General features: G+C 49.1%; 1 protein-coding gene across 18 annotated transcripts in view; it reads right to left on the reverse strand.

Annotated features, from left to right (window-relative positions):
• robo2 (roundabout, axon guidance receptor, homolog 2 (Drosophila)) overlaps nt 1-19,713 on the reverse strand; it is a 1,648,725-nt gene that overhangs the window by 486,024 nt on the left and 1,142,988 nt on the right. For all 18 annotated transcript variants that reach the window (XM_038801330.1, XM_038801331.1, XM_038801324.1 and 15 more), the window contains one exon: nt 17,520-17,846. In XM_038801330.1, coding sequence (XP_038657258.1) covers nt 17,520-17,846 — 327 coding nt within the window. The remainder of the gene's footprint in view (nt 1-17,519; nt 17,847-19,713) is intronic.

Below are 19,713 nucleotides of genomic sequence, written 5' to 3' on the forward strand. Positions count from 1 at the left end.
GCATAAATGTTTATTGTGGACACCCGGAAGAACTCTCCCACAGGAACTCTCTGCTCTTCTCTGAAACAGGAGCCATGGGATATTTAACATCCCCAGATGATTGTACCTGTGACAGTGCTGTTCTCCCTCGGTACTGTACAGGGAGCATCAGTGTCGATTGCGTTCAGATCTCAGCCTGCACGCACGATCTTCCGAGGGCAGAAACCACCACAGTAGCTAATGGGGTTGGTATTCCCTGCAACAGATGTGAAGTGTGGAGCTCTATTCTTCCTCCTCAGATGCTCCTACTTTTAAAATCAGATGGCACGGACCCAAGCCTCCCATTATCTCTCTGGCACTGACTCCCAGACTTAAGAAGCCTTGCCTGCAGAAATGCCAGCTCCCTCCTCCTGCAGGAGGGCACTGAAAAAACATGTTGGGTCTGTAATAAAACCAGCTTACTGGTTTAAACCCGGTTGATGCCATGGTGTAAAACAATCAAACCCATCCCTTATCTGACCGAGTGCCGCAGTCATCCAGGTTTTCTGTCTCACCAGTTATCTGTTGCTTTTGGAAAGGATGCTAAACCCAGGACCTTTCCTGCCGTGTTTCCAAAGGAGAGCAGGGGTGTTCTCTCTCTCGTATCCTGGGTCAATATTTCTCCCTCGGCCAAAGGAAAAGAAAAACGATTTGTCTCACTCGTATTTCTTTCTGTGGGATCTTGCTGTGCGCAAATTGGCTGCTACATTTCCTGTGTTACAACAGACAACTGCGCTGCGAAAAAGAAAGCTATTTCATTGGCTGCGTTGCCCTTGGGAACACGCCAAAGTCATGATAGGCACAGTATAAATGCGAGCCTTCCATTCCTTCTTATTGCTTCCTGATGCTCAGGAAACTGGGCGCCCGAAATGGGAAGTGTTTCACTCACTCTACACTCTCTAAGGGCGAGCACAACGTTCATCAGGAAATGACCGGTTTAAAGCTCAGCCCACATTTCAACAGTAAAAACGTGCCAACTTGCTTCACCCGGAAGACTGTCGACCGGGCCCACATAATAATAATAATCGCTTATTGTCACAAGTAGGCCTCAATGAAGTTACTGTGAAAAGCCCCTAGTCGCCACATTCCGGCACTTGTTCGACGAGGCCGGTGCGGGAATTGAACCCGCGCTGCTGCCTTGTTCTGCATTACAAGCCAGCTGTTTAGCCCACTGTGCTAAACCAGCCCACCCCGGGCCTGGGGACAGGTCACCAAAAGCTTGGGCAGCTTTCAGTGGAACTTCTGAAAAAAGAAGGGAGCGAGGGCTTGGAGGTTTCAGAGCTGCGGACTGCTGCAGTCACGACCGTCAGTGCGTCACGCTAGCATCCAGGGTTAGAGCAGCACTGATACCTCGGAGGGGCTGGGGGGAAAGTGCAGAGATAGGGAGGGGCGAGGCCAGGGAGGGATATTTATATAAGGGTGGCAATGTTAAACAGGCGGAGGTCTGGTAAATCGCTTCATCGACCATGACCTAGAACTGAGCATACTTGACCGCAAGCCACCCCGATTACCAAGCCAAATGCATGCTTCATGTGGGGAGTGATTATCAAGGTGGTCGAGCGTGTCATTGGCTGGTAAAGGTTCCTCCCAATATTTCTGGAGATGGAGTGCTCTGGGATCAAAGGTCAAGGTTCAGACCTGAAATCCGTTGGTAATTTTCACAGCGTCTCCATGGCTGCGAAGCAGTGAACTGCAAAAAAAAAAACACATTATGTTCTACCGGGCGGGTCATTAAGAAATGCTACATTTGGTAGGAATGTCACTCTGCTGCTCATTTGTGACCTTCTCCCATCAAGTTCTGACAACTGGAGCAAGGGGTTTCTTTCTCGCACGCTGGGGTTATTACGTCGGGATTACCTCTGTCTCAGTAGCAGGGGCAGGTTAAATGGCTGATTGCCAGCCACAATTCAATGGGCTGATGCTTCCTCTGGGGTACTGAAGGTTGTGAGGTTCCGCGTTCCACTTCACTGAAAGGGACACTAGCACCAGATCCTGGCTGACATTTTCTGTACTGAGGGAATGCGGCACTGTTGGACTTGCTGTGTTCTGGATAAGATGTCAAGCTTTTAAAAAAATTAATTGGTGGGTTGTGGGTGTCACTGGCTGGGCGGGCACAGGTTGCTGAGTTGGATGATCACAATGAATGGCTTACCCCTGCTCCTATATTGTGTGTGGTTTCCCCACCCCTAATTGCCCCTTCAGGCCATTTCAGACGGCATTTTAAGAGTCAACCACATCACTGTACATCTGGAGTCACATGTAGGCCAGGCAGGGTAAGGGTGGCAGATTTCCTTCCCTAGAGGACATTAGAGAACCAGGTGGATTTTTACCGCAAACATTTACGACAATTTCATTCGACTTTTAATTCCAGATTTTTATTGAATTCAGATTTCACCATCGGCTCTGGTGGGATTCGATCCCAGAACCCAGGGCATTACCCTGGGGGTCTGGATTCTTAGCTTAGTGACAGTGCCACTGTGTCACCGCCTCTCAACTGGGATCCCAGCTGCCCTCTTGGTCAGACATTCCCTGACCAGCATTTTCATCAGGTGGTCAGAAGAGCACTCCCCAATGTCCTGACTAATATTTATGCCTCGGTCAGCACGGTGGCGCAGTGGGTTAGCCCTGCAGCCTCACGGCACCGAGGTCCCAGGTTTGATCCCGGCTCTGGGTCACTGTCCGTGTGGAGTTTGCACATTCTCCCCGTGTTTGCATGGGTTTCGCCCCCACAACCCAAAGATGTGCAGGGTAGGTGGATTGGCCATGCAACATTGCCCCTTAATTAGAAAAAATGAATTGGGTACTCTAAATTTATAAAAAATAAATATTTATGCCTCGACAGGGGGCATAAATCTGGAATTAAAAGTCTAATGAACATCCACAAAACCATTGTCGATTATCGGAAAAACCCATCTGGTTCACTAATGTCCTTCAGGGAAGGAAATCTGCAGTCCTTACCCGGTCTGGCCTACATGTGACTCCAGAACAACACAGCTATGCAGTTGACCCTTAACTGCCCCCCTCACTGAAATGGCCTAACTAGTCACTCAGGTCAAGGGCAATTAGGGACGGGCAACAAATGCTGGCCCAGCCAGCGACACCCACATCCCAAGAATTAATAAAAAAAAGGACTGAAATCTCTGAAATGGTTTACTGCCATTATCAGGATAACAGTTTTGGGATCTTGCTGTGCATGACTCCCCCCTCCCCACCCGACTTGCCTCCTACAACAGTGACTAAAGGGGGACACAGTAGCACCGCGGGTAGCACAGTCGCTTCACAGCTCCAGGATCCCAGGTTCGATTCCCGGCTTGGGTCACTGTCTGTGCGGAGTTTGTACTTTCTCCCCGTGTCTGCGTGGGTTTCCTCCGGGTGCTCCGGTTTCCTCCCACAAGTCCAAAGATGTGCAGGTTAGGTGGATTCGCCATGATAAATTTCCCTTTGTGTCCAAAAAGGTTAGCTGGGGTTACTGGGTTCCGGGTTAGGGTGGAGGTGGAGGTTATGGGGAGTGAGCCTAGGTAGAGTGCTCTTTCGGAGGATCGGTGCAGACTCAATGGGCCGAATGGCCTTCCTTCTGCGCTGTAGGGATTCTATGGATTCTGTCCACGAAACCTAAAGACCAGGAAGGTTTCCAGTTGGAACCCGAAGCCTATTGACCTCATCACACTTAATGTAAGAGGGGGAGCAAAGGATTGGGTTAGTTGCTATTCTCCGTTCTCCTTCGACTCGATGGTCCTTGCTGGAAAGTAGTGGCTTGTGAGTGAGTGGGGGAGTTGAACTGTGATACACCCCCCCCCCCCCCACCCTCCCCCCAATGCACTATCAAATACCCACAACAATAATAATATTCACATGGGTGAGGTAGCAGTGAGAGAGAGTGCAGTGTCTGCCTGTGAGGCGGATACCAGCGAGGAGAATAGATATTGAAAGTGAGAGAGGCAAGAGAAGCGAAAATGATGTCAGATGAACACACATATGTTAAAAACCTGCCCAGTCAACAAAACACATTGTCTTTTGTCTGAAAATCCAGCTGTTCGCCCTCTTTGAACAGATATCTCACTCTGCCACTGTCTCTGCTTCTCAGCCGTGACTGAGAGCTCCTTGAACTTCTTTATTCACACCTGCTTATGTTCTCCCACGTTGGGCCTGTGGGGCAACACAGATGAATAAACGGAGCTGAGGCTGTTGGAGAGTTGGCGGGGGGAGGGTGGGGGGGGGGGGGGGGAGGAGGAGGAGAGGGGAGAACGGAGGGGGGGGGTCGAAGGGTCAAAGTGTCACTAGATCTCATTAACCGCATCAGTCACCAGCGCGGTCACCTCTTGGGGTCACCTCGGCTGGGAAGCTCTGGGTTATATGAAATAAGTCTCAAATAACCAGCGAGCTTTACACTCATTGCGGCCGAGGAAGAAAAAAAAGAAATTGCATTTAGACGACCTTTCACAACCTCGGGACACCCCAGAGCGTTTTTGCAGCCAATGACTACTTTTGAAATGCAGCCACTGTTGCAATGTAAAAATGTCACAGAGCCAGCGTGTGCACAGCAAGATCCCACAGCCAGCCACAAAGATCAGATCAGCTGTTTTTCAGTGGTGTTGCTTGAGGGATGAATATTAGTGCAGGATTACGAGGATATCTGCCCGGCTCTGGGATCATTAGCCACCCACATGACTCTTTGTTTGAAGGGTACAGAGTCTGATATTCCAGACTAACACTGGCAGGCTCTCTTCACACAGGGAGACACTGTCACATGGAATGGACTCCCCGATGAGTAGTGCAGGCAAAGGTTCTGGATTAATTTGAGGACCAAGAGGCTTCAAGGCCTCACGCACCGGCGATTTTGGAACAAGCTCATTGGGCAGACAGTTGGCATGGAGCCTGGCAATTGATTCTCCGATTTTCAGGCTATGTCCGGTGGAGCTGTGGCGTTTTACATCAAAAAGATCGGCGGCGCCCCAGCCCCGACCCTTCGACCGGTGAGGGGTTAGCAGCCACTCCGCGTAAAACGCCCGGCCTCCACGACAGAAATGGTCGGAGAATTGCCAACCTGCAGTGGCTGCGCCGTACGACGCCGTATGGACACAACCTGCCAGATAGAGCCCCCCATGGACACCACCCACCAGTACCCCCAGACCTCGCCGAAGTCCCCCGCCCCCACCCCGGCCAGCAGCATGGCTCCCGCCTGACTATGGTGGCGCTGGACACAGTCCGCAGCCCCTACATCAGGTTCCCTACCGCTGGGAGCACACGTCCCCAGCGCGGCCGGGAACTCAGCCCACTGGGGGGGAGGGGGGCATCAGGGGAGGGCCCTCCAGAGTCCTGAGGTCGTCCCAATGGTGTGCGGCGCGCTCCTCCATGACGTCGTTTTGGAAGAGATGTAGCATGCAAAAGCAGGCGCCGGCGCCGATTCCATCGTAAAAAGGGATTCTCCGCCCGATCTCCAATTACGATAGTCAGAAAACAGAGAATCCCGTCCCTGATCTCTATAGTTGTAGGGCACATGTGTGGTAGTATGACTAGGGGTATTACGGTACCTGGGAGTGTGAGCTGCCATTGGTGTAGAGGTCTCGCTGCCCATTGGCCCAGGTATCGTGTGCCTCTTAGCCCGATTGGCTAAGAGGAAGGTAGCTCCGCCTATGAGGCGGGGTATAAGAACCCGTGTTCCCCGGCAGCCAGCCATTTTCCTGTACGTCTCCTGCCGGGTGCACTTCTTGCTAATTAAAGCCTTTCGTTCGGACTTCACCTACGTTTCGTGCCGATTGATTGTGTATCAACATGGACTGCAATGGATTAAGAATACCCATCACCACCTTCTGATGGAGCAACTTGGGATCGGTAATAAATGCTGGCCTTACCAGCGATCCGCGCATCATGGGAACAAAAAAAATAAATAAATAGTCCCGCTCGTGAGGTTGTCAGTGTGGCGAGACGGCCATCCTCGAGTAGTAAAGGTAATCTCACTGGCAAGGAAGTCATCCCTGGGGTTTCGGGTTAATTGCTGATAAACTCTGACTGCTTAAACATGTTCCGCCTCATCGAAACATTTAAAGTTACTCCTACAATTACTTATTGATTAAAGGGGGGGGGGGGGGGGACAGAAAGTGAGCTCATTCACTGCTGTGAAGTTACCCATTCTCAATTGCGCACTGTGGTTTACAACAAGCCTTGAGTTGAAAGATTTACGGCTGCTGGTTAAATATCTCGCTTTGCACTTGCAGCATGCCGATTAATGACCGCTCGCGATGACCTAGTTATCAGTTAACTGCATTGCGAGTGACGTGTGGGAGCAAGCTTCACACAAGCGCTACAAAGACAAAGCCTCGACGGCCCATCAGCAGTGCCGGGACACAATGAAACAAACGTCATGACAATTGTCACCCCCTGCGGTTTTATTGTGCGCCCACAGAGGGTTCATGCAGAAGGGGAAGGAAGCCAGCTGAAAAACATTCAACACTTTGGGCAAAGAGGAGAGAGAAAGTGGGCAGTCAGCGACAGGACAACAGAACACAAGGATGGGGGTGGCATTCAGCCCTTTAAGTCTGCTCCACCCCCCCCCCCCAGTCAATTGATGGCTGATCTGTAATCTCAAATCCAGCCATCTTCCTTTGTTTCTTGCGGTGTAACTATTTCTCTTGCCTCCAATTTATTTGTGTCAGCATCACAGACTGATATCCATGTTCCGCCATGGGATAGACCTTTCTGTTCCTGTGCTCGGGCCAAAGGGAATGGGAAGGTCAAATTGGGACGGGGGGGGGGGGGTTACATATCGAGGAATAATGGAATACATCAAAAGTCAGGATTTAGGAAATCACTAATGGTTGTCCGTTCAATGAAGGAAGTGCAAGTGAATGCCATTCAGCCCCTCCACCCTGCTCCGCCATTCAATTAGATCGTGGTTTCTCATATTTTAAGTCCATACACCTATTAAGTCGCCCCTCAATCTTCCAGATATTTTAGTTTATTAACAACTCCATAACACAAAACAACACAGCCGAATACAAAAGGCAGCAATAAGCTAAAAACATCCGCAACGCACCAGAAACAGAAGCCAATCAATAATCAATAAGAAAAGCAAAACTACCAGCTTTTAAGCCAGCAGCCCCCCCCCCCTACCCCAATGGTAGCCCCACATCAGTGGTCCCTCAATCTTCCATGTTCGGGGAGTCCATGCTTGGTCTGGGCGGCCTTAACTCATCATCAGGTTCTCTTAGACATGGTATCGCCTTGTTGAATTTGCATTTCACCCTTTCAAAGCCAGCGGACCTTTTCCAAGGTGCTGTTCCCCAGAGCTGACTCAAGACAGGGTCTGACCAGAGCTTTTTATAATGACAGCAAAACTCCTACCTATTCGTATTCAACCCATTCTGATGAAGGCCAATAACCCATTAATCTGGCGAGGCATTTTTTTCGTACCTGTCTATTAACTTCCAGTGAAACATTTCAAAAGAGCATGAATATCGCTGTGAAATATTACCAACAATTATTCATTCGATGCAGTCTAAAGCTTTTGTTTTTCAGAAACAGCCATAGGTCCCATTTTCCTGCTCTTCAGCGGGTCTCAGTGTTTCGTATGTCTTGGATATTTGGAGATATTCCCTGAACAATCAGTGCCTGGCTATGGGGTGGTGAAGGCAGGCGATTTCCTGCAGACTCGTGTTGCCCAATATGTTCACAGTTAGCCACATGTGGCTAATTGAGAATCCAGATGTGGCTAATTGCAGTCCTGGGCAGTAAATAATAGATGAGTAATAAGACCCTGTCATTGGTCATGTGATCCTTATTCCCATATTCGCACGGCATGTGAACTTTAACCTTTGTGTGTGCTTGTCAGTGAGGCAGTGCAGCGCGTGGGGATTATTGTGAGGGTCTTATCCCCTCAGTTACCTACTGTGGTAGAGGTTAACTAATTAAATATACATATGCGCCATTATGTACCTGGGTTGTGCTTGATTCATTTTCATCTAAGGTTAGTGTGTGTGGCAAAAGCAGTATGTGCTGTGGCTTCATCCGGCGCGAGTCAATGTCTATTGGACAATATTGATCCAGAAAGCACAGGATGGCGAGTCTGCAAGATTCAGTGTATAAACCGAGACATATGACTGACCAAAACCTTCATTAAGTTATTCCCTTTACAATCAAGCCTTCGATCGGTTGAATTTTAAAAACAGATAAACATGCTCAAGAAATCCCAAACTCTTGGAAACATCAAAACTATTTTCTCCCCGTGTCCTTCCATCCTACCTACCCACCTTCTCCCCATATCCCTCAATCCCACTCACCCACCTTCTCCTCAAATCCCTCAATCCCACTCACCCACCCCCTCCCCATATCCCTCAATCCCACCTGCCTACATTCTCCCCATGTCCCTCAAGCCCACCTAACAACCTTGGCCCCAAATCCCTCAATCCCACCTACCCACCATCTTCCCATATTCCTCAAACACACCTACCCACATTCTCCCCATATTCCTCAATCCCACCTACCCACCTTCTCCTCATATCCCTCAATCCCACCTACCTACCTTCTCCCCAAACCCACCACCCATGGGCAGCACAGTGGTGCAGTGGTTAGCACTGCTGCCTTATGGCGCCGAGGACCTGCGTTCCATACTGGCTCCGGGTCACTGTCCGTGTGGGGTTTGCACATTCTCCCCGTATCTGAATGCGTCTCACCCCCACAATCCAAAGATGTACAGGGTGGGTAAATTGGCCATGCTAAATTGCGGCTCAATTGGAAAAATTAAAAGAAAAATCCCACCTACCCAACTTTCTCCCCATGTCCCTCAATCCCACCTACCCACCTTCACCTCATGTCCCTCAATCCCACCTACCCACCTTCTCCTCATGTCCTCAATTCCGCCTACCCACCTTCACCTCATGTCCCTCAATCCCACCTGCCCCCAGTTTGGTCTCCAGCAGCCCCTCTAATTATGTCTTGATCAAGTTTCCACAACCCCCTTCAGTGTCATTCTCTGCGGACGTATCTCACGGACCGACTACCCTCTGAGTGACCTCCATTCTTGCTGCTAACTTTGTTCACTTTAAATGAAAGCAGAAGATGCTGGAAAGAACCGCCAGTCACTCAGTATGGCTGGGGAAATCACACAGGTCAACATATATAACCCCGGGGTTTGAACCTTTCACCTCAGTGAGCAACTTCTCCAGATCGAGTTCCCTTCCTGATCTTGGCAACCTTGTCTGCTTGTATTTGTTCACTGAATGTTTTGATGTCTGTCTCAGGGCGATCTCCCTCGGTGTCGTTGCTTCCAGTTGCAGTCACTGTGATAAGTGAGCTGTTTTTTGCGGACGGCAGATTAATTCACCAGAAGAGACGCACGAAAATAAACCAAATGCCTTTCACAAATTCAGGATATTCCGAAACACTTCCAGAGAAGCATAGAAAATAGAAGCAGGAACGGGCCATTAGGCCCCACGAGCCTGCCCGCCAGTCAACACCAACCAATCAAATATTTCTGAAGTGGTCATTGTTCAAATGTAGGAAATATGGGCAGCCGGCTTGTGCACAGCAGGATCCCACAGGCACCAATGAGATTAATGGGCCGATAAACTGTGTTCAGTGATGAATGGTTGAGGAATAATCATTAACCCAGGACACGGCGGAGGCCTCGCCTGCCCTGCTGTCAAATAGTGGCCTGGATATCTGACAGGGCAGACATCTCGGTTCAATATCACACCTGAACGGCGGCACCTCTAACACTGCAGCACACCCTCAGTGAGGCACTGGGACCGTTTGGTTGGAACTCGCCCTTCGGTGCCTGGAGGCCTGGAATCCACAGCTCTTGGGGGCGATTCTCCAAAATGGAGAACAAGCGTTCGCGCCGTCGTGAACCACGGTCGCGTTTCACGACGGCGCGGACCGGGCCCAGGTAGGACCGATTATGTCCCCCACAGGGGGCCAGCACGGCACTGCCTCCCTTGGGCACCGCGCTAACCCGCGCATCCTTCTGAGGGAAGGATGTTCTTGCTTTGGAGGGAGTGCAGCGAAGGTTTACCTGGCTGATTCCTGGGATGACGAGACTGTCATATAATTAGAGACTAAATCGGTTTGGAGAATATTCATCGGAGTTTAGAAAAGTCAGAGGGGATCAAACCGAATCTTACAAAATTCTAACAGGATTAGACAGGGGAGATTCAGAAAGAATGTTCCCGATGGTGGGGGAGTCCAGAACTAGAGGTCATAGGACTTTTAGGACTGAGGTGAGGAGAACTTTCTTCATCCAGAGAGTGAGGAATTCACTACCACAGAAAGTAGTTGAGGCTAAAACGTTGTGTAATTTCAAGAAGGAATTCGATACAGCTCTTGGGGTTAAAGGGATCAAGGGATATAGAGGGGGTGGTGGGATCAGGGCATTGAACTTGATGATCAGCCATAATCATAATAAACGGCAGAGCAGACTTGAAGGGCCGAATGGTTTCTTCCTGCTCCGATTTTCTATGTATGTTTCTATGTCTGAATATTTTCGGATTTGTAATGCAGGGTTGTGAGGCCAATTATACCACATTAGTTAATATCAGCTGCATGATAATGAGTCCAATACTCTGATGGCGAAGACATTTCCAATTATGGCATTGCAAAATGAAATGGCCAAGTTAAGTGATTGCAGGTGTGATTTAATGGAAATGAAGCAGAGTCCCGGCTTGGGCGCACTTTGCTGGATGTTAACTAAGGTTTGCACATCGAGAACTTCCCCGTGCGATTACCCAGTGCTATTAAACGGGACTGTGCTTCATTTTTGGGCATCAGCAGGGAACGCTGAGGCCACATTTAGGCTCATTTCCTGCGCTTATCGGTTCAGCTCGCCAGTTCAGGGAGAGACCAGGGCGCCGTTTCTAAATGGCGCCGCCATCTCTGGACCCCCACCATGGCCTCTGGATCCCATCAAGCCCTAACGTACCACTAAGGATGTTTCCAAGCACCCTGCACCCCATCTCAAAAGGGCAGGACACCCCCAGGCCAGATCCCTGGCATGAGCAAGCTGCCACCTGGACATTGCCAGCCTGGCACCCTGGCGATGCCCCTGCCAGCCTGGCATTGCCAAGGTTGCACCAGGTGGCACTGTGAGGGTGCCCAGGTAGCATTGCCAGGGTTCCAGGCTTGCGCTGACAAGGTGGCACTGCCACAGCACCCAGGTAACATCAGGAGTGCCAGGGTACCACCCCACCCAGAGTCTGACTACCCAGGGGCCCCTCGATCGCCTTGGAGACCCCTCAAAGTGCCGGCACTCCTGATCCACGTTTGTGGTAACCTGTGCTAAATGGCGTCCCTCCTGGGGTTTCCGAGGCAAGGCCCTTAGTTCCCACGCCTTGGGTAACACCAGTGTCAACATATTGAAGTGAGATTAACTGCACACTTAAATATGCAAATCTGAATCTCCCCCATTGGGGGTGGGATCCAGTTCACGATGCCTCGTGAGACGTAACGAACTGTAAATCTCGCGAGGCCTCTTGCGAGATTGACCGGTCTCGTCGCGTCCAAGTCAGGCGCATTGAGGCTGTTACATTGAATCCACCGTGTTACTGAAGAACATGGTGGGCCCTCACTTTGATATTTTGAGATTATTCCCCCCTGCCTCCCTCACCCTCCTACCAAACCCTTCACATCATGAAAATATAAACTGGATCCTAGGCTTTTTGAACGATTGACTGCTTCTGAACTTGTTAAGTGGAGTGACCAGTGCTGGGAATCGAAGTAGGTCATATTCGCAGATTGGGGATGAAGCAAGGGTTGTATTCCTGGAGAGGGCTGGCCAAGCAGTTATAGCGCCAACATGATCTTGGCTGAATCAGCTGATACCCCAGGGACTCAGCCACAGGCCTGTCTGAGTGTTTTATAAATATGGCCAGCAGCTTGCCATCGACTAATGGTTCATAGCAGAAGGGGTCAGGACTGACCAGGTGGGAGTGGACGCAATATGGTCAGAGTGATGTGGTCAGAATGTGGTGAACAAAGGTGAGGTGGGGGGGGGGGGGGGGGGGGGGGGGTGACTGTCCATTTGGACCTCGATGAAAACCCATGAAAAATTGATGCAGTCAGTGGATTACTGCTGCCTCTGCTGCTCGAGCCGAGGAATCAGATCAGAATGCCAAAGTGTTCAGGAGACTGGAGAGGGGGAGTCAAGGGCCAAAGGGCAGGTGGTAAACCTATCAGCTTCCCTCCCTCTTGGAAAGCCAAGTAAGACAAATAAAAATAAAGGAGAGTGAGGCTGCACAGTTTGTCATGGAAGGTGCACAGGAGGTGGGATTGAGGGAAATGGGGAGATGGTGGGTAGGTGGTAATGAGGGAGAGATGGTGGATGGTTTTCACAGTAACTTCATTGCAGTGTTAATGTGAACCTACTTGTGACAACAATAAAGATTATTATTATTAGGCAGGTTTGAGGGATAAGGGGTGAAGATGAGGAGGTGGGAATGAGGAATATGGTGAATAGGTGGGATTAAGGGATATGGGGAGAAGGTGGGTAGGTGGGATTGAAGAATATGCTGGATAGGTGGGATTGAGAAATATGGTGGGTCGGTGGATTTGAGGGATATGGGGAGAAGGTGGGTAGGTGGATTTGAGGGATATGGGGTGAAGGTGGGTAGATGGGGTTGAGGGATGTAGGGAGATAGTGGGTAGGTGAGATTGAGGGATATGTGAGAAGGTGGGTAAGTGAGATTGAGGGAAATGGGGGGAAAGTGGGTTTGTGGGATTCAGAGATATGGGGAGAATGTGGGATTCAGGGATATGGGGAGAAGATGAAAAATGAAATGAAAAATGAAAATCGCCTATTGTCACGAGTAGGCTTCAAATGAAGTTACTGTGAAAAGCCCCTAGTCGCCACATTCCAGCGCCTGTTCGGGGAGGCTGTAACGGGAATCGAACCGTGCTGCTGGCCTGCTTGGTCTGCTTTCAAAGTCAGCGATTTAGCCCTGTGCTAAACAGATTTGTGAATGATGTTGATCTATGCATAAAGAAAGGATCTAAACAAGTATCTTGCCTTTTGAAAGAATTTGTGGGATTCTGAACCAAAAACTGTTTAAAGTGATTTTGGCTGAAAAAAACAGGCGTGTTGAAGCTTTTTGATTTGTACTTATCAAGGCACTTTGCATGGAAAGTGATATAAGGGGAAAGCAAAAATGTACACTGCATGAGAAGATAGTGTTGATTGGTTTGAAAGTAGACTCTGAATCTTACTTTGAATCAGTAAGGGAATCAAGGGAATGGGGTAAAGCGGCAAAGTGGAGTTGAGAATTATTACATCAGATCAGTCATGATCTCACAATCATGTCCAGACTCGATGGGCTGAATCGCCTATTTCTGCTCCAACGCCACATGGTTTTGTGGTCGAGGCACTGCCATAGAGAATGCACCAGTTGACTGACAGTTAACTGTCAAGCATTGGTTGAAATTTGCACCAGGCAGTTTGACGCTGATTGATCAAGGCCTGAGGAATGAGCCAGAAAATGCTGTCACTGATTTTTCTCAGCTGAAATAGGCACAATGGGTGTACATGTTCCCTCTGGTTGCAAAGAACAGGACCCATATATTAATGTCGACAGCTTCCAGTACACACGAATGCGCCACACTGCGAGCCTGATTGACAATCATAAATTGATTGCCAGTGCAATTTATAGCACACTGAGGGTGAATTAGCAAATGTTGTCCAATCACGGAATCACATCTGCTGTTGAAAACTGTGTTTGGAATTTTCTTTCTTTTTGCGATCTTTGCACAGTGGTAGAAATTTCTCACAGGTTATGCAAACTCACCCTGATGCGATTCACACATTTCTGATCTCCTTCGACAGAACTAAATGTCGGCTGCCATTCAGGCATGGCTTAAATCCCTGGCAAATATCGCAAAGTCCTTCCAGAGCAATGATGTGCAAAAGCGTGGTGACGGTCGGTGCGTCAGTGGCCATTTTCAGCACAGCAAGATCCTTGCGCCGGCGAATGAGGTGGAACGGCCCGGGAGGAATCTGCTTTTCAGAGGTGTTGGTGAGAGAGGTACGCCGGTCGCTTAGCATTCCCGGATCGGAGTCATCACCTGCTCTTTAAACTCAAATCCAGAGGATCTTTCACATCTTTCCCCCCCACCTGTACATTTTTAGCCTCCTAAGGACACCAGAGAGCATGAGAGAAAACTTTGGTATCTACAACACCTCCCGAAACCCAAACAATACAAAAAACCCCAGGGAATATTTGATCAGCTGTGGCTACAAAAATAAAATTGAAATAACATAAATGGAGATGGTAGTGTCAGGTTGGAGGCTGGGTTGTTTTAAGAGCAGAGGGTTTTGTAGCTGCCCACTCTCTAATTTCATTGGCCCCTCTGATCTCATCTAACTAGTCCCAGCATTCAGGCTCACTCTTATTATTTTTCCAATTCCCTCCCTCCCTCCTCCTGTCAGACCTGTGTTCAGCGCTGACCTCACACCAGCAGCCGTAACTTCAGATCAAACCCAGCAGTCTGGCTCACCTGAAACTCGAGATTTATTGAAAATGGCTGTAGAAAAAATCAGTGAGAAATCTGGTTGGGTATCAGAGACTTGCCGCGTTCGAGGAGGGGGGGGGGGGGGGGGGGATTGGCAGGGACAGGGAGAAAGGTAAACAAACCCCTTCCCCTCAATGAGGGCGAAATAGAACAGCGATTGGAATCTGTCACCTGATTAATTTGCACCCAGCGAGCAGGTTCAATGGGAGAGCTAGCACAGGACAAAAGGCTTCTGCTCAGGAACAGGAGGAGGCCATTCTGACCCTCAAGCCTGCTCCTGCTATCTTTTAAAAAAATAAATTTAGAGTACTCAATTATTACTTTTCCAATTAAGGGGCAATTTAGAGTGGCCAGTCCACCTAACCCGCACATCTTTGGGTTGTGGGGGTGAAACCCACGCAGACACGGGGAGAACGTGCAAACTCCACACAGACAGTGACCCAAGGCCGGGACCGAACCCGGGTACAGTGCTAAGCACTGCATCACCCATGCTGCCCTCTGTTCCTGCTATCTGACCAGAGACTAGTGCAGTATTGAGAGGGTGCTTGCATTGACAGACATACCGTCATGCAATGAGATAATTCAACTGTGATCCTGTCTGTGCTCTCTTGTTGATGAAAAAGATCCCATGGCTCACTTTTGAAATAAGAGCATGGGAGATCAGTCTGTTTCCTTCAAGTTAGATCACGGAAAATGACGATCAGACTACAGCAACACTCCTGTTTGTGATACCTTGCTGTATTTCCTGCATTACAATATCACATTGCATCCTGAAAAAAATGTAATTCAACGTAAAGTGCTTTAGAATCATAGAGATCTACAGGACAGAAATGGCTCCTTGGCCCATGTGCCGGTCAAAAACAACCTCCTAACCATTCTAATCCCATTTCCCAGCACTTGGCCTATAGGCTTGTATGCTTTGGCATCGCAAGTGTGCGTCAAAATAGTTCCTCAATGTTGTGTGGGTCTCCACATCTGCACCCTTTACTGTGCTATTACTTGCCAACAAGCTTGGGATCCAAGATTTTGATTGGTCAATGAGCTGCTCAGTTTCAAGTTACACCGCTCACACGCTGGTCATCTCACCTATCACATGGAGCCTGCCATAGAAAGCACTCTCCCAGAGACCCCTGTAAATATAGACACTCTCCCAGAGACCCCTGTAAATATAGACACTCTCCCAGACACCCCTGTAAATATAGACACTCTCCCAGAGACCCCTGTAAATATAGACACTCTCCCAGAGACCCCTGTAAATATAGACACTCTCCCAGAGACCCCTGTAAATATAGACTCTCTCCCAGAGACCCCTGTAAATACAGACACTCTCCCAGAGACCCTGTAAATACAGACACTCTCCCAGAGACCCCTGTAAATATAGACACTCTCCCAGAGACCCCTGTAAATACAGACACTCTCACAGAGACCCTGGTAAATACAGACACTCTCCCAGAGACCCCTGTAAATACTGACACTCTCCCAGAGACCCCTGTAAATATAGACACTCTCCCAGAGACCCTGTAAATATAGACTCTCTCCCAGAGACCCCTGTAAATACAGACACTCTCCCAGAGACCCTGTAAATACAGACACTCTCCCAGAGACCCCTGTTAATACAGACACTCTCCCAGAGACCCCTGTAAATACAGACACTCTCCCAGAGACCCCTGTAAATACAGACACTCTCCCAGAGACCCCTGTTAATACAGACCTCCCAGAGACCCCTGTAAATATAGACACTCTCCCAGAGACCCCTGTAAATACAGACACTCTCCCAGAGACCCCTGTAAATACTGACACTCTCCCAGAGACCCTGGTAAATACAGACATATCCCAGAGACCCCTGTAAATATAGACACTCTCCCAGAGACCCCTGTAAATATAGACACTCTCCCAGAGACCCCTGTAAATATAGACACTCTCCCAGAGACCCCTGTAAATATAGACACTCTCGCAGAGACCCCTGTAAATATAGACACTCTCCCAGAGACCCCTGTAAATATAGACACTCTCCCAGAGACCCCTGTAAATATAGACACTCTCCCAGAGACCCCTGTTAATACAGACCTCCCAGAGACCCCTGTAAATACAGACACTCTCCCAGAGACCCCTGTTAATACAGACCTCCCAGAGACCCCTGTAAATACAGACACTCTCCCAGAGACCCCTGTAAATATAGACACTCTCCCAGAGACCCCTGTAAATACAGACACTCTCCCAGAGACCCCTGTAAATACAGACACTCTCCCAGAGACCCCTGTAAATACAGACACTCTCCCAGAGACCCCTGTAAATACAGACACTCTCCCAGAGACCCTGGTAAATACAGACATCTCCCAAAAAGCCGACAAATAGAGACACTCTCCCGGAGTCCTTTGTGAATATTTTCACACTGCTGGGGAGCATTATAAATACAAAATCACTTTAAATATTGACACTCTTCGTTCAGGCACATTCCTAGAGACAGTTGTGAATGAAGAATTATTGAGACTGGTGTATATCTGACAACACTCCCAGTCTCCCCGTTAGTACAGGCACACTTTAGGGACCCCTGGAAATACTGACAGACCCCAAAATTCCCCGGTAATAACAGATACAGAGCCAGCAAGGTACAATATAGACATGCTCCCAGACTTCCCGACAAATAGCGACTCACTCACAGAGACACCACAATATTCAGTCTCTCCAGGAAACCCCTTCACAGGAGAGTAAAAGCCTTGCAGAAAGACTCCTTCTGTTTAACTAAAATACAGCATCCGTAACAACTTCAGGCCAACGGTCACAGCAAACTGCTCAAACTCTTCACGGAGCTCCGACAGGCTGTGACCCCCTGAGTGACAGCTTCAAAATCAACAGCAAGGCAGCCAGAAATCCTCATTTTCATACTTGAGGCAACCTGTTTGGAGATTCGGGCAGGGTTTAACGTCCATTCTGAATCACACCGAGGGGGCTAGGAACAAGAACATCCGCAAACCACACCCAGCAAGAATGTGCAATCTGCAGGTACTTACAGGCCACCTCCAGCGAGGCGTTGTGGCTGATCGCCTCTCCCAGGTAGTTCCGGGCCACGCAGACGTAGCTGCCCTCGTCGGGCTTGCTCCTCCGACCGTGGACGATGCGCAGGAAGAACAAGGAGCCGCTGGGCAGGAGCATGCGGTGAGAGCGGGGGTCGTCCTTGTCCGTCTCCACCCGTTCGCCGTCCTTGTACCATTCGATGGTGGGGTTCGGCTTCCCCTCCGCCTTGCAGTTCAGAGTGGCCGGCTCCCCCTTGGACACGATCAGATCGGAGGGGTGTTCGGCAATCCGGGGCGGGAAGTCCTCCTGGCGAAGGCGGGATCCTGAGAGAGAGAGAGAAAGGAGGTTTAATCCTGTGATACAGGCCACTCAGCTTTTAGGTTTTCATCAAAACATACTGCATTTCAGAATTATTACAGCGCACAAGAACATAGAACATAGAACAGTACAGCACAGAACAGGCCCTTCGGCCCTCGATGTTGTGCCGAGCCATGATCACCCTACTCAAACCCACGTATCCACCCTATACCCGTAACCCAACAACCCCCCCCTTAACCTTACTTTTTAGGACACTACGGGCAATTTAGCATGGCCAATCCACCTAACCCACACATCTTTGGACTGTGGGAGGAAACCGGAGCACCCGGAGGAAACCCACGCACACACAGGGAGGATGTGCAGACTCCGCACAGACAGTGACCCAGCCGGGAATCGAACCTGGGACCCTGGAGCTGTGAAGCATTTATGCTAACCACCATGCTACCGTGCTGCCCCTAGGAGGTCCTAACCACCATGCTACCGTGCTGCCCCTAGGAGGCCAATCGGCCCATCATGTATGCACCGCCTCTCCAAATGAGCATCATGACTTAGTGCCATTCCCCTGCCTTTTCCCCCTAACCCTTGCACACTGCTTCTTTCCAAGTTTGTTTCAGAACCTTGGTTACACCACACTTAGAGCACTATGAACAGTCCTGGTCACTATAAGGGGCTGGTTTAGCACAGTGGGCTAAATAGCTGGCTTGTAAAGCAGACCAAGGCCAGCAGCATGGTTCAATTCCCCTTACCAGCCTCCCCGGACAGGCGCAGGAATGTGGTGACTAGGGGCTTTTCACAGTAACTTCATTTGAAGCCTACTTGTGACAATAAGCGATTATCATTTCATTTCATTCATATTATGAAACGCATCTGGATTCACTTGACAAGATTTAAAAAAAGATTTACTAAAACTAGACCAGAACTCAGAGGTTATACCCATCAGAGTAGGTTGCATAGGCCGTGTTTCATTTCTTCTGGAGGTAAGGCTGAGTGTGGCCTCATAGAGGGCTTTAAGATAATGGATGAATTCAGTAGGGTTGATATGGAGAAGATATTTCAATTTGTGGAACTCAAGGTGATAATTATAAGGGTCTGGATTCTCCATTCATGAGACTAAAGGCCGAATCTGGTGTGGCGGGACGAAGGAACCTGCCCATTGTGCTCCCACCAACGGAGATTCGCCCCTGGTCTCTGCTGGCACTGGGAGTGATGCTCAGGTGTGATTTCTTCTCCTTCACCATGCTATTTTCTGCATGGAGGGAAGCTCGCCTGGTCAAACTTTTAACAGCAGAAAGCACTTAGCTGCTTTTGACGTGGTGAGGAAATGTTAATCATTGCAAGAGTGTTTATAAACACTAAGGTTCACTGTCCGTGTAGAGTTTGCAAATTCTCCCCGTGTCTGCGTGCGTCTCACTCCCACAAACCAAAAAGATGTGCAAGGTAGGTGGAGTGGCCACGCTAAATTGCCCCTTAATTGGGAACAAAGAATTGGGCACTCTGAACTTTATTTTAAAATTTAAAAAATGAAAATAAACACTGTGGTTAGCATCAAAACAGGGTAACGGAGGTACATTCAAGCGTGAAGGAAAAGATAAATTAACAATCCACCAAGCACCTGTTTCTGGCGAAATAACACTGTCAATTATTGACGAATGCAGTGTATTGCTGTGAGAAATTGAATGTAAGATTTGCCTTTCAAAAGCTGCCTAGGAGTGCGCTGGACTTTTGAGGAAGCCTCTGACACTTGTAGCAGCTGCCGCTTCACACACACCTTTGTCTGAGGCAGCAAGTATAAGGAAAGTGTAAGTGAAAATGGATTGGTTTTTCACTATACTGTCTGGGCTGCACTTCAGCGTTCAGGCTGGTGTCTTTGTT

The sequence above is a fragment of the Scyliorhinus canicula genome, chromosome 7 (assembly GCF_902713615.1).
Source record: "Scyliorhinus canicula chromosome 7, sScyCan1.1, whole genome shotgun sequence".
NCBI lineage: Eukaryota > Metazoa > Chordata > Chondrichthyes > Carcharhiniformes > Scyliorhinidae > Scyliorhinus > Scyliorhinus canicula.